A 16224-nucleotide genomic window follows, 5' to 3' on the forward strand; every position below is an offset into this window, starting at 1 on the left:
TAAATAAATATTTTTTAACATTACACTATTTTGCATCTCTCTCTCTCTCTCTCATATACTTCTCAATTCACTTACTTTCGTTTCGTCTTTACTTTTTTTCTCTTTTTTTATTCGTTGTCCCCTCCCCTTCATCCCCAATCGCAACGTGCTAACATTTTCCTCTCGCTATATTTTTTCAAACGATTGAACTTACACTTGGCTAAAGAGTATACGTTTGCTTCGAAAATAACGTGGGAATTATATTTTTTGTTTGAAAGAATAAATAAATAAATACAAAAAAAAAAAGAACAAAAAAGTCAGTAGATGAAAAAATAAATAAAGAAAGAAATATATATATATATATATATATATATATATATATATAAAAAGAGGAGAAAAAAAATTAATGCATGAAAAAATAAATAAATAGATAAATGTATGGTGATCGAGTCGCTCCTTTTTTTATTTTTTCTTTTTTTTTTTTTTTCTTATTTTCTCATGATACAACTATACAACTGACGATCGATGGTTTTTAATAGCAGGTAAGGTTGGGTTTTTCAAGGAGAACAAAATTAGGCTCAACTAAAGGACCCGAGAAGCAATCTATTGCTACGGGGAATTGCACGCTTGGAAATTGGAGCCAATCGGCGACGACGTTGCCTCGATACTATCAAGGCTTAATTCGTAAGATGTCTATGTCGTCACGTTTTATTCTTCTCTTTCTACTTGCGACATTTATTCGCCTCGTTTTTCACGCTCTTTCGACCTTCCTAACATATCCTTCCTTTTTCCATTTTATCTCTTTCTCTATCTTTTTCCTTTTTTATTTTAACCTCTTCACAAATTACTCGCCCATTTCGAAATATCTCGAGGTTAATCTTTGCAATTGATTTTCAGTTGATAGATAAATGAGAATGTATGGCAATCAAAACGATCGAAAGATTATTTCCTTTTGTCCATTTTTTTTTTTCTTCTATTCAAATAACATAAATATATCGATAACAACGAGTAACGCGATCTATCACTATCTTTATCAATAACTCCAAGTGTATCGATTTACTTCGATCTTTTTATTCTTTTTATTTTTTGTTTGATATCTACCTCCTTGAATAACTCTTTAAAATTCGTTTTCTTTTTTTCTCCAAACTAACGTCGAAATTACATTTCGTTTTCGAATATCTCGCGATAAATCTTAGAAATAACTTTCACGTAGTAGGTAAAGTCCGCTTCTCGATCTTCTCTCGTTTCCTTCCTTCAAACAAGGCTACGAATTTCAAGGGTACGAATTTCACGATCCCTACTGAAAGCTGTGGATCCATGATACCAGCTCGTAAGGAGATTTCAGACACGTAGGTACTTTCGCAAACTCACGGGTTGGAAGGTCGAATGTCAACGAGAGTCATAAATTCAAAGACTTTCTTCTGACGCGGCCGTCTTCGTTGAGCATATAATACTCGCTAAAATATCGTATCCTATAAAACGTCATAGAAATATTTAACGAGCCTTCTCGATCTCGAACTATACTACAATACACAAATGTAATGTATCTCAGTTATCTTAAAACGTAACCTGACCGTGATTCAATATACGAAGTAAATCAATTTTTTGAATGAATTCCAAAAAAAAAAAAAAGAGAAGATAATAATAAGCAAGAAATATTAATCCATCTTAATCAATACAAAACGTGGAAAATCAAAACATATCAATAAATAAATATATCGTATTTTATATTTAATATTTATTATATAATTCTTTTACTTTTAAATAACATAATCGTATGATGATATTTCTTTTACCTTTGACAAGATTATATATTAACAATTCAACAGAAAATAACTTAACTCGATCACCGAATTAAAGTACAATAATTTTACAATCCAAAAAAAAAAAAAGAAACAAAATTAATCGAAAAAATCTAAGGATAAAAAGATAGATAATTTCCAAGAATTACCCAGTAACATTTTTGATTCCCATCGTACGATCCTTCCTCCCTCCCTTTTTCCCCTATTCTTTATTACACGAATAATCTCCGAACATAACAATCTTAACGTAATTTGTATTATTTCAAAAGAAATTAACATTCTAAGAGAAGGTAGGAGGAAAAAAAAGAGAGAAATAAAAAACGAAAGTAAAAGAAAAAAAGAAGCAGAAATAAAAACCAAGCAGCGGTAAATCGAGAACAATGGGAAGAGAAAAGAAGGAGGAAAGGGAGAAGGAGAAGAAAGAAAAAAAGAAAAAAAGAGAATGAGAGAGAAAGAAAGAAAGAAAGAGAGAGAGAGAGAGAGAGAGAGAGAGAGAGAGAGAAGATGAACGAAAGACGATTGGTTAGAGAAAGTCATTCGAGTCGAATGGCCAAGCGACACGCAAGAATCTCGACTGTGACGTTCGGCTTATGGCTGCCACGTTTTCCGTCTTCCTTTCAAACCAACCCCTAGCTACGTTCTAGTTTCTATCGACACCCTTTCCTTTCTACCACGACTACTACTACCACCATCACCAGCATCGTCATCGTTACCAGTAGCAGTACCAGCACCAATACCAACACCAACACCATCACCGACCTTCTACGCCATCATCCACCGTCAATATCTACCCTCTCGCTCACCTACCTCGCTACCCTACACCCCTACACCCTCATCTCCCTTCAACACTCTCCACCCCTTCCAACTTTCGTTCGTGCCTGTCCCGAACGTCGGTAGACTTACTCGCGAGCGCGAGCCGCGGTAACAGAGACATTATAGAAGATTGCTTATTGAAAGCCCTAGCAAGAAAAGCGAGAGCGTTGCTCGTCGAAGTTCCTTCCTTCCATCAGGATCGACTTATCGATCTAGCTTCGAATAAGAAGGAGGAGAAGGAGGAAGAGAGAGTAGGGGACAGGAAAGGGTCGAAAGATGGGGGACAGGTTACGTCGAAAAGAGGGGAGTAACGAAGGTAAAGGCTTTTCTTTCGAAAAAAAGAGAGGGAAGGGAGAGAAATGGAAAGAGAAAAAGAGATAGAGAGATGGAAAGAAAGAGAGAGAGAGAGAGAGAGAAAGAGAGAGAAATTCTCTTTTGCTTAGAAGAGCATAACGATCCAGAAACGAGTACGACTTTAGCATTGTAGAAAGGTAATAATACGACGTGCTACGATGTTGGAGAGAGAGAGAGAGAGAGAGAGAGACAGGGAGATATTGAAGATGAAAATTACGTTACATACTTCGAAGTAGAGAGAATTAGAGGAAACTCTTGGTTGTCTAATAACGTAGTCCGCGAACGGGTCGCGGAGTTCTGGGCCGTGTCTGGCATTCGTCTATCTATCGAAAGATTCCCTAGAACGAGTACCACGTGAGCAGAATTGGACGCAGGGAGTTAGGAAATTTCGTTAGCTTTAGCAAGACCCTTCTAGAGATCGATCGATATCGAACTGGTTACATCTTAGAGAATTATATTTGGAAATTGTTGAAAATTTATATAACTATGTATGTATGATGTGTAATTTAAGGATATTTAATTTATTTATTATTTCATTATTTATTTATTTATTTATTTATTTATTTATTTATTTATTTATTTTAATATCGTATCCATACAAATTTTATTAGAAATTTTTAAGGAGACTGTTTCATATAAAATTCTTAAAGAAACATCTAATCCCAATTATTACTAGGCGAATCAATTTTTTAGAAGATGTTAGGAAAAGGAGATATCAAATCGATTGTAATCTCGTAAAATTTGTTTCTTTTTCTTGTTTATTTTTCTCTCACAAAATATAATAGCACTTAATTAACTTTACTAATAAACTCTCTTTGATCGATCGATCGAATTACTTGTACTTAAAAGAACTATATTACTAGATTATGGTTGATCGTAAACGTGTAAAATTTAAACGCTGGGATGTAATAGGATCCGAGATACGAAGTAATAGGAAATCAAAGTTTTTAACGAGTCTCTCTTTCTATCTCTATCTCTATCTCTATCTCTTTCTTTCTACCGAGATATATACTCGTAAATAAGAGTACTACTTTCGCGAGTTGACTCGTGAAGTAAGTACCTGATTAAAGTCGTCTCAAATTAACGATCTTCGGAAAGTAAGAATCTTTAACGAGAATCGCTTTTGACAGAAATATATATATTTTCTTTTTATCGAAAAGACGATTCGAAGGAAAAAGAAAGAAAAAGAAAAAAAAAAACGAAAATAAAAAGAGAAAAGATCGAATTGCAAATTTTTCTTCATCTGTTTGTTATTCTTATTCGAAAAAAAAAAAAAACAACAACAACAAGATGAAACGAAAGAAACGAAAGAAAAAGGAAAACTTCATGAATTTTCATTATTCAAGAAATTTTGTTGGGTCGTTATTCCTCTTATCCGAATGACCCATCCTCCTCCTCCTTCTCCTCTTTCTCCTCCTCTCTTCACCATACTATAGCATACCTCCTCTTGCCCCTATCGAACGTGTTAGCTTACTTCTCATAGGTCCCGCACATCGAAGCCTTCCTTTTACATTATTCCAACGATGATTAATGAAGCCCACGGTCGAGCTAAATTTCAGCCTTGTTGGTGTTATACACATGCAATATACCCGTACACGCAAACACATACACACACCCAGACAGAATTAGATAGATAGATAGGTAGATAGATAGATAGATAGATAGATAGATAGATAGATAGATAGATAGATAGAGGGAGATAGAAACATACCATCGACGCATATATTGGAAGGAGGATATCGCTAGTGGAAGTGGAGAAGAGATGGAAACGATAGAGAGATAGGAACGATACCGAGGATCGGTCAGATCGGGCCAGATGGACTCGGATCAAATTTGCGAGCAACAACGGGAACCCGTACCTGTACAATCGTGCCTATCCATCAAGTTTGGCGCTTCGTTCAGTGGCAACGAGGAAAGAGGAAAGAGGAAGGAGGAGGAGGAGGAGGAGGAGGAGGAGGAGGAGGAGGAGGAGGAGGAGGAAGGGGAAGAGGAGGTGGAGAAACAGGAGGAGGATGAGGATGAACGGACAGTGAGCTGGAAGGGGATTGAGGGTGGAGAGGGAGGGGAGTATCGATCGTTTGTGCAATCACGATTAAAAGTGGGAAACGTATTGTAGGGTAGGACGGTTTTAGCACTATAAAAGAATGAAAGTGGGAGAGAGAAAGAAAGAAAAAAAAAAGAAAGAAAGAATGAAAGAAAGAAATAGAAAGAGAAATAAAAAGAGAAATAGTAAAAGAAGATAGGTAAAGAGAAAGAGAGGAGGAAAAATAGGGCTTGTAGTAGATTGACAAGGGGTAGAAGGGGGAGAGGGTAGAAGGTTGATATTCCGTGTGCCGAGAGTGAGTTTATTGGGAAGGAGGAGGAAGAGAGGAAAGAGAGAGAGAGAGAGAAAGAGAGAGTGAGAGAGAGGAAAAGGCCGCTCGTATAATTTGACTTGGTCGGGCAGGTCTGAATAATCGATATATACTAACCCCGCAGCCTTGGCTTCGTCGTCCCTAAACCTCCAGCTTCTATCACCCTCCCTCCCGTTTCTCTATCCTCTAACAACCTCCTGCCACCTCCTCATCATCCTCTACTTCTCCCTATCCCCCCACCAACCTCCCCATTCCCATCGTTCCGCCCGCTCAGCATCATCTCCTTCTCTTTCTCTAGCTCGTTCAGTTTCGCCTGCATCCAACACCGGAAACAGAGGGAAGCCTGATCGGGTAGTTTAAATTGGGTGGAAATTATTCTCCCTCCTATCTATCGTGACCAGTAGGAGCAGCAACAACTGCAGCAGCAACGGCTACGGCTACGGCAACAGCAACTGCAGCAGCACTAGCAGCAACAGCAGCAACAGCATCAGCTTTGCTACGCCTCTTCGAATTGCGTAAAGTGAACATGATTCGTCGACACACACATACATATACACAGGGATATATACGTATATACATAGTATGTATAAGTATTTGTAAGTATACGTATATGTGTACGTACACTACCGTGCATATGTGTATATATACAGACACAGAGATATATACATGGGTATACGTAGAGGATTCCTATAACGTACGTTTGCACCTTCAGAAATGAGCAAATATCTATCTATATCCTTCTGTGTGTCCATCTGCATACCTCTTTCTCTCTCTCTCTCTCTCTCTCTCTCTCTCTCTCTCTCTCTCTCTCTCTCTCTCCCTCTCCCTCCATCTATCTATCTATCGAGCTATATATATATCTCCCTTTCTCTCTCTCTCTCTCTTTCTCTCTTTTGTTCATTCATTCAGAGAACGTAGAGAATGAATGTATATATAGAGGAACCGAATTATAGACCGGAAGAATAGGGGGATACGTAAATACGTTGCTCACCTGCATATTCTATCTCTATTTGTCATACGAAATATCGGCTTCTCTCGTTTATGTCATGATATATATATATATGTGTGTGTGTGTGTGTGTGTTAATTTAAGTAAATTAATACTTTCTTGAATACGGATTTTGCTTCTTTATAAAATGTCGATTGGAATTCTATAATTTAATTTTGCATAAGGGAGAATGAGCTTTAATAATATTACGATATCATTAATATATAGTCATGAATAATAATGATGATGATAATGATGATACATACGAATTTTTGTTGTAATACGTTGATTGAATTCTAAAATTTAGCTTTCGCGATTTTCCTGAATATCGTTCGAATGAAAAATGATATATGAATTACGTATACATTAATTATTTGTTAAATGAAATTAATGCATATTCTTTTTTCTTTTCTTTCCTTTTTGATGGGAATACCTTCTTTAAAAAATGTATTCCAATTAGATTCTAAAATTTAATTTTCTTATTACGACGAGAAACAATATTACAAATTTGCTTAAAATAATTTACGAAGAAATATCTGTCACGATTATATATAAAATAATATTCTTATATATTCAACTATTATTAATCATTCGATATTATTAAATATATTTAGACTAAAATATTTCTGAATAAATTTATTCCTTTTTTTTTTTCGAACGGGTTACCTCTCTTTCATATATCGTTCATTAATTTTCGAAAATGTAATCTTTTTTTTGCGCTGATTGATGAGATAATTACAATAATAATAAAAAAAAAAAATACACACGACGGAAAATAAAAATTATTTATGTATGTATGTGTAAAGAATAATACTTACATTGAAGGTTATTATAAGACAAGGATTGTCGACGCATTCTACCTTGACCTGATGTTTTTCCACGACTAATACGACACCACATGTTCACTTGTATGTACGACCATAACTTCAAGAATAGAATAGCGTAGAGAGTACAGACGTACATGGCGCCAACTGCAAACAAATAAAATAAAAATTATATCTATATGAAGTCGACACGAGTGACTCGTTATCATTTCATTCTGAACAAATCCACTTTAAAATTCGATTTGTACTCATGAGGTCAGAGTAATATTAATAATTCGTATGACGTATGTACCATTTGGTTATATATAGCACATTACATCCGACGTTATCATATTAATAATACATTTTCGAATGCATTCGAAATACCTGCGTGTAATGTATACAAATCGGTGCCATTTTTTTCTTCATTTTTTTCTTCTTTTTTTTTATCGACGATAAATAAACATCGCATTATATATATTAGACTTGGAAATATTTTATTTATAATCTATACACGTTTTCATATCGAAGCTCGATCAATGACCAATTAATTATTCTTTTTTCTTTCTTCTCAAATTGAATCAGAAGATCAAAAGATTCATATCCGTTCGATCTTTCGATCTTCCATTATACTTTCTTCCAATTCTATACCTATCTTAATTAAATCATAAATGAGATCTACGATGATTCAAGATTTCAACAAGAAAATACTATATCATATTTCTCGATCTAACTAACTGAGATCGATTATCTTCGATCTTTTTGTTCATTGAATCGAATCGATCATTCTTTCTTTCTTTTTCTTCTACTTCTTTTCTTTCTTTTTTCCCGTGAAATAATTTTGAAGAACCTCCCTCGTCGATCCTTTGTACTCTTACAAAAAAAAAAGAAAAGAATAAAAAAAAAGAACAAAAAAAAAAAAAATCGTTGGACGATAAAAGCGAACGAATATAGAAAGTCCATCGTCGGATCTCGTGAAGCGATTTTCTCTTTCTTTCCCTTTTTTCTTTTTTTTTCATTTTGTTCCTCACCCCTTCTGTCTTTCTATATATATATATATATATATATATATATATATATATATATTTATATCTTTCTCTTACTCTAAAGAGAAATATTTGCTTCCCGTCGTCGACTAAAAGAAAGCTTACAGGAGCGAGCAGGACTTACCAACGAGAGAGGTGCTAATTAGAGGGATTCTTGAATTCCAACGCGAACCATGTAGCTAAGCATTTCTCTACATGAAAGTCGTTTGGTTTGCGGTTCTTTTCGCACGAAAGAATGACGACTACGACAACCGAGACGCACGCGGCACGGTGCGGTGAAACGAGATGTGAGGTGAAGTGCGGTACGGTGCGGTGCAGTGCGGTGCGATGCGATGCTGTACTGTACGTACAGTACGGTGCGGTGCTCCGGTGCACCATAGTCTAAGTAAATTAAATTAATTAAAAAGAGAACTTGCGCTCGTTGTCGGCAAAAGAATTTTAATAGACACTGCTTTTAGTTCTCACGAGTTCATCCGACTCTAGTTATATTCTCCTCTCTCTTCATCTCTCCCCCTCTCTCTCTCTCTCTCTCTCTCTTTCTCTCTCTCTCTTTATATCTCTTTATCTCTCTTTCACCCTCGAGTTTTTCTTTTTTTCTCTCTTCCTCTTTCTCTTTCTTTCTTTCTTACTTTCTTTCACTCTTTCTTTCGCTTAAAGAAACAAGTAATACGCTTTTATACAACTGCAAGTAATTCGATGTTTTACACAAAATTAATACGTCTCTGTTGTATGTGTATATGTGTGTGTGTGTGTGTGTGTGTGTGTGTGTGTGAACGAATTCTATTAAAACACTCGATTATTCCCTTTATCCAATTCTTTAACAAAAGTCTGTATTTAATAAAAAAATTGTTTCATGTATGTAACCAATCAATTAAGCAATTAATTAAACCAATTTTATACATGCGTACACGTGAATAAAGTTCTATATGATCTCTTGAAAAATATATGATCAATGAAATTTCCTAGATATATGTACGTATTTAATTAATTTTACAATTGTTTACGCAGTATTTATGTCTATGAATACTCGATACTAATAGTTTAAAGAACGTGTACTTACAAAATTTCGTATATTCAACTTACCAAATATATTAATTAAATTTCGAATCAATTATTATTCTTGTTCGATGAAAAATTAATGAATTATCTTCGAAGGTTGTACTCGACTGGAGAACTCGCGTGAGAATGAGGTGACGAAGTTGAGAAGATAACAAAACAAAAAAGAAAGGTGATTACTGAATGTCGTGACGAGTGGTGTATATACGTTTCAAGCGTGACACGTTTTGTTTTACGTTGTTATTATGTTTATATATATATATATATATATATATATATATATATATATATACACGTACGTGTGTATGTATTCACATGTGTAATATACGATAGAATATACCAAAAACCTATACCAATAACGCGTTACATAAATATATAAAGGTTACTTCGAATATTATCATATCTTTGTTTATATCTTTGTTTCTCTCGAGAATCGATTCCAGATTAATATCAAAGAAAGAAAACAAAACGAAAAGAAAGAATAATGTATATATAATCGTACGTACGAACGTATTCGTAGAAACAAAATATTACAATGGTGCTTATCGAGATTGACTAGGAGATCGAAAGGGGTTGCAGAGGTAACGGGGGTATATCACGATCAACCACTTGTTTTTTTTTCTTTGATTGCTCATACACCTATACCAAATGCGATAAAATAATTTTCCTGTTCAAGGGTTAAGTGCAATTACGTAGGGTCGAAGAAAACTAGTGGAGATTGTTACGAAACAAAGTCACGTTTCTCATTCTCATTCACTTTCACTCTCTCTCTCTCTCTCTCTCTCTCTCTCTCTCTCTCTCTCTCTCTCTCTTTCTCTCTTTCTCTCATACATACACACACAAACACACGTGCACGATTTATTTAGTTACCTCGTCCCTTTCTATCTTTTCCTTCTCCTTCCACACGCCTCCTTCCTCCCCCTTCTCCTCTCCTCGTCTTTATTTCCTTTCTAAGGTACGTAATTGACGATAAAAATTCTTTTCAATAAATGTGACAATTGGAATTCCTTTAGCTCCTGCCTGTCGACTAACTCCCACCCCTGAATATCACCCCTCATCACCCCTCCTTTTCAACTAACTTATCGTCCTTCGTACTCCTCACGGTCGAACGTTTCGAAACGAGCTCTGTACCTACTATGTACTACCTACCTCGCAACACAGAAAAAGGAAAAAAGAAAAAAAAAGAAAAGGAAAGAAAAGAAGAAAAAAAGAAAGAAAACGAAGGTTCTATATCGCGAAGCAACGGGAGAGACCGGAAACGCGAAAGAAAGAAACGTTAAATGAGTCATATAAAACGTTTCGCGTTCAGGAAGGTAGGATTTTCTTCGTCTCTCTCTCTCTCTCTCTCTCTCTCTCTCTCTCTCTCTCTCTCTCTCTCTCTCTCTCTCTTGATTCCTCGGAATTTCTTTGTGTCCGTAAGCATCGTTCCTTTTTAGCATCGAACGAACGAAGGTAGTTTCTCAATTTTCTTCCACCATCCGTCCCGACTCGAGAAACGAACTACCACTAGCTTTCACCATCACTACCACCACCATCACCACCACCACCTTCACCATCTTTCTCTTCTCTCCCATCTCCGACCGTTCTACACTCTACCCTCTACCCCCTTACTCACCCCCTCTTCACGAACCATTGTCGCTCGTTCTACAAGGATACTCGCTACTACCGATCTCGTCGTCCCATTTCCTCCGATTTCCTCGCTTTTTCTTTTCCTTCCTTCCTCCTCCTCCTCCCTTCATTCTTCCTCTTTTCTCCTTCTTCTTCTTCCTTCTTTTTTTCTTTTTTTCAAGAAAAGAACGTCAACGCACACCGACCACTTTTCCCATTTCTTTTCTTTTTTTTCTAGCCATCTCTCTCTCTCTTTCTTTCTTTTTCTCTTTTTATAGTTGGCTTTTTTCTCCCTTCTCTCTCTCTCTCTCTCTCTCTCTCTCTCTCTCTCTCTCTCCTTCTTCGTCGAGCCCGTAGTCCTCAATCGTCGATTCCTTCTCACTTTCTTTCGATCGTCTTCGATACGGGAAAAAGCAAACTGATGCATTTTGATTAGGATCCATTTCCGAGCGCGCCGCATCCTACGGAAAGGACTCTTTCATCCTTCCCATCGAAAACGTGTCATCGACTGTGTCCTCTTTGAATCCTTATTTCTTTTTCCTCGACGAGCTTCCCTACCTTCCCTCTCTCTCTCTCTTTCTCTCTTCCATTCGCTACCACCATCACCATCAACATCACCATCACTATCACCACCCACCGTTGCTACTTACTCCTCTTTCCTCTTCTCTCCTCTCCTCTTCTTCCTCCTCCTTCTTTTACCAACCCAACGACTTACATAGTTTCCTACTCTTTTCTTTCAACGACTTCTTCTTCTTCTTCTTCTTCTTCTTTTTCTTTTTCTTTTTTGCTTCTTTCTCTTTTTTCATTTCTTCCTTCGTTTTATTCTTTTGCTTGACTTTTATATATGCCCGTACATCTTTCTCGAAGTAGATCGGTATTTCCTTTACCGATATCGTACTACAATGAAATTCGATCGAGACCTATACGTTTCCTCTTTCTTTCAAACATTATGATTCTATTGGAATCAGGATTATATATGTATGTATGTATGTACGTATGTACGTATATATGCATGGAAATGTTTCCGTTTCTTGCGCTATTTAATACAGAAATTATTAGATACTGGATATTGTTTTTTATTCTTTCATTTTATTTTTATTTCTTTTTCATTCATGATATAAAGTTTACAAAATGCAAACTATGTAGAATGATGGAGTTAACAATTATTTATTAATCTTATTATTTGATAACTCTCATTACTTAAGGTCGAGGTTATATAAGATTAAAAGAATGTAAAGTTTAATTGTTCGATAACCTTAAGTCATAACTCTTTTTATCTTGAATTATATTTATCTCGATAAGATATAATGCATATAAAAATTATAATGATCCAGTGTTTTTATTATTTAAAATAGAAAAAAAAGATTATTAAACGGAATACCCTTCGCGTTTTCTTTTTCATTTTTTTTTTTTTTTCTTATAGATTTATTCTTATTAACCAATCATTTATTATTCTTACTATTTGAATTATTTATAGGACAACAATAAGATGTCGATTAAGATAACGAATAAAATATTCAAAAAGAAAAAAGAAAAAAGAAAATGCTTTCGATTCGATTCAATTCGATATCTTATATTCGATCAATATCCACTCCTACAATTATCCTTAGAACCTTACAAACGATCGTATCAAAATTCGTAATATTCGATTAATCGAAATTACATTCGTGTAATCGTGCATTATCGCACCGATCAGTATCTATCTATCTAGTTCGAACCCTTCCAATCTAACTTACGATCGAACGAACGAGCAACGTAATTAGACTTTAATCACTTCCAATCACGGAAGAAAAAGACGAAAAAGAAGAAAAAAGATAAGAAGAAAAGAGAAAGAAGAAAATAAGAAGAAAAAAGAAACGAAAAGCGAGGAACAAAGCAAAGCACAAAAAAAAAAAGAGAGAGAAGAACAAGCCTCCGCCGAACAAATTTCTTTTTCGCAATATGATCGTTTGATATCGATCTAACATTGTGCGTTAAAGTCGAAAAATGATATCGATTCGTCTATATATCTTTTTTTCCCAGTTTTGCATATTCTCGAAAGTATAATATTTTTATGCTTCTACATACCTGGTGGAACCTTTTTACAGGTTTCAGGCTTGGATGGAATCGTTCCGATAGGGGTGGATAGATGGGTGCTGTGTAGGGAGAGAAGTGGTAGGGGATATAAGGGAAATATAGTAGCAGATATAGTGCACGTATAAGCACCCGGCATAAATCGTTTCTATACAGAAAAAAAAAGAAGAAGAAGAAAGAGAGAAAGAAAAAGAGAAATAGATAATATATTAGAGTCGGCTATGTCCGATCATGCACGACACAATAGCGTATTCCTACTGCGACCGTAATCAGACGTCGAGAAGGACGACGACGACGACGACGACTACTGCATTTCCAATTCCACGCGTCCATGGCTGCCAGAATTCAGAGAACAAGATCGAGGATATCCAAAAAGAGAGAGAAAGAGAGAGAAAGAGAAAGAGAGAGAAAGAGATAAAATGATGGAGGATGTGCTGATTAAAATTTTCACGGTCCATGCTCGATTCTACTTTGTTACATGTTCCTTCTCTCCTTTTTTCTTTTTCTCTTTCTCTTTCTCTTTCTCTTTCTCTTTTTCTTTCACTCTCTTTCTATTTTTTTATTCTCTGTCTTGCTCTCTTTATCTCTCTCTCTTTATCTCTTTCTATCTTTTTCTATCTTCATCTCTCTGTATGCATCTGTTTCTGTCTCGTTTTAACTTAACCATTTTACCGAACTCTTTCAACGATCCTACGGGATAATTGACGACTGAGGTCCTTCGGTGCGTACCGTTTAATTTCGTCCAATTACGAAGCATCGTCCCTCTTTTCTATATTATTTAGTTTCGTAAAACGTTACGCGATATCAACCGAATAAACTCGTTTCTCGAATTCTATCTAAGTAGTATTTTCTATCTACCAATTATTACCTTTACTATTACAAATATATATATATATATATATATATATATATATAACTCAATTTAAAATTTAGGTAAGTATATATAATAATAGATACTTATTATTAGTCACTACATACTCAAGCGAAATTAATTGTTAGAAAATTTCACGTCGCGAAACTCTAACGTTGTTCGATTAACTAATGTCGTTGATGGAGGAAATCAATATTAATATTTAACGTGTTTAACAATATAATTACATTTATGTTGACGAACGATTATTATTCGAACGAAATAGGAAAACTTCTTTTCCTTTCTTTCTTTCCTTTTTCTTAAATTTTCTCTATAATCAACTCAGACAACTATTTATATCGTATAAAATTTAGTAATAATAATATTACTTATGGTATTCGCGATATCAATAATAAGTACCTATTGATATACGTATTTTGATTATGGTTCATATTATAGTTCACTATAATTCGTGAAAGAGAAAAAGAGAGAGGGAGAGGAAAATAAAAAGAAAAAAAAGGAGATAAAAGAGGATAGAAGAGGAGAGGATGTTATTTTTAACGTTCAGAAGAGGATACGATCGAGCAATAAATTTTTACGCCACTTTTGCCTCTATACACATACTCTCTTTCTCTTTCTCTCTTTCCCTCTCTCCCTCTCTCTATTTCTCTTTTTCTCTCAGGCTATTGAGCTTTTTAGATACACATACATACATATACACGTATAATATACTACACTTTTAACTTGACACACGACTACGTTTACAAACTTTGACAGTTTCTACCTATTCGATAGTTAAAAGAAAGAATATATATAAATATATATATATATATATACATATATATATATATATTATTTGGAATCAGTATAAAAATATCGTCAACTTTTGAAACTTCTTATTTTCGATATCTCCTGTAAACGTGTAAAGTTTCATAAGATCGATAATGCTTATGTCTCTCTTTCCTTTTCTCTCTCTCTCCTTCTTTCACCCTTTCCCTCTCTCTCTCTCTCTCTCTCTCTCTTTCTTATGAAAGAGACATTTTGATCCTGGCACGAGAACCAGTTGGCACAGGTCTGTAATCACCTAGCTGGCTTACCGTGCGTGAAGCTGTATCTTGGCTAAGCGTGTGCATTCGTTTCACGTTCACGGTCCCCTACCCTTACTCTCCCCACCCTCACACCCCTACTCATACCCTCACTCCTCACCTCCTTTCCCTCTCTTGCCACTGCTACTGCATTTCGCGCGCGTATCGTGTGCATATCGTGTACCACTTACATATACACGCGCCAACTTTCAACCCTTTTTTCCCATCTACCCCCTTCCTCCCTCTCTCTCTCTCTCTCTTGTGACTAAAATAACGCAAGTCTTTTCGGCAAAAAAAGTCAATAGGCGACTCGAGATTGGCCATTTTGTAACACGAACGTGCTTCTCTCTTTGGAGAAAATGTTTCGCTTTGAAAAGAAACGTTTTCTTCTTTGGCCTCTTCTTCCTCCACCTCATTCTCCTCCTTCACGTTCTTTTTATTCCCTTCGTTCTTTTCGATCTATCTATCTATCTATCTCTCTCTCTCTCTCTCTCTCTCTCTCTCTCTCTCTCTCTCTCTCTCTCTCTCTCTCTTTCTCTCTCTCTCTTTTTCTCTTTTTCTCTTTTTCTCTGTCTCTCTCCTTCTCTCTTTCTCTCTCTCTTTTTCTCTTTTTCTCTTTTTCTCTGTCTTTCTCCTTCTCTCTTTCTCTCTCCTACTTTTTATTTTATCTTTCATGTTTCTCGAGAACGCTTTCTACAACGCTCCACTCAATGACCTTATACACTGAGATTTCACGATAACACATCACAGCCTTACGATACGGTTATCGTCACGAATTAGGATAAGCGTCCTTGATGAGACGTACGAATGGAACCATACGAAATAAGTGTAATGCTTTTATCCGACATTTATTCGGCTCGACTATACTTTTGATATCATTACTCGATTATGCATTAGTTATATGTGTTTTATATAATAATGTTTTTACTATTATCATTATTCGAAATCATTCCGATCTTGGAATAAGCATCGTATTGACAAGATCACAAGTGGCACGTTTAACACTACGACAAATAATCGTATCGTTTTTTATTTCTCCGTTTGATTCAGCGATATATTTGAGCCTCTATATATATCTTATTTAATTTCCTTTTTTTTTTTTTTATTTCTTTTTTTTTTGTTTGGTGTTTTAACATTAAAAGGCGTTAATAATACTCGTCTGTAAATAATTAAGGTTTTCGTATATCGAAAAGTTGTATCGAACTTTGTAGTTAAAAATATATAATAAACGTGTGTGTCTGTCTGTGTATATATGTATATATATATATATACACTATCTACGATATTAATAAGGATATTTAATCATGACTTCATTTTTTTTTTTTGTAGATAAGCTGACATATCCGAAAATATTAATATTTGCCAGACGTATAGATATCCATTCTATCAGAAAGATTTTATCCATGTTTAACTT

General features: G+C 35.3%; 1 protein-coding gene across 4 annotated transcripts in view; it reads right to left on the reverse strand.

Annotated features, from left to right (window-relative positions):
• Positions 1–16224, reverse strand: part of LOC122635863 (diacylglycerol O-acyltransferase 1) — a 132541-nt gene that overhangs the window by 34836 nt on the left and 81481 nt on the right. For all 4 annotated transcript variants that reach the window (XM_043826542.1, XM_043826541.1, XM_043826538.1 and 1 more), the window contains one exon: positions 7108–7260. In XM_043826542.1, coding sequence (XP_043682477.1) covers positions 7108–7260 — 153 coding nt within the window. The remainder of the gene's footprint in view (positions 1–7107; positions 7261–16224) is intronic.

The sequence above is a fragment of the Vespula pensylvanica genome, chromosome 19 (genome assembly GCF_014466175.1).
Source record: "Vespula pensylvanica isolate Volc-1 chromosome 19, ASM1446617v1, whole genome shotgun sequence".
NCBI lineage: Eukaryota > Metazoa > Arthropoda > Insecta > Hymenoptera > Vespidae > Vespula > Vespula pensylvanica.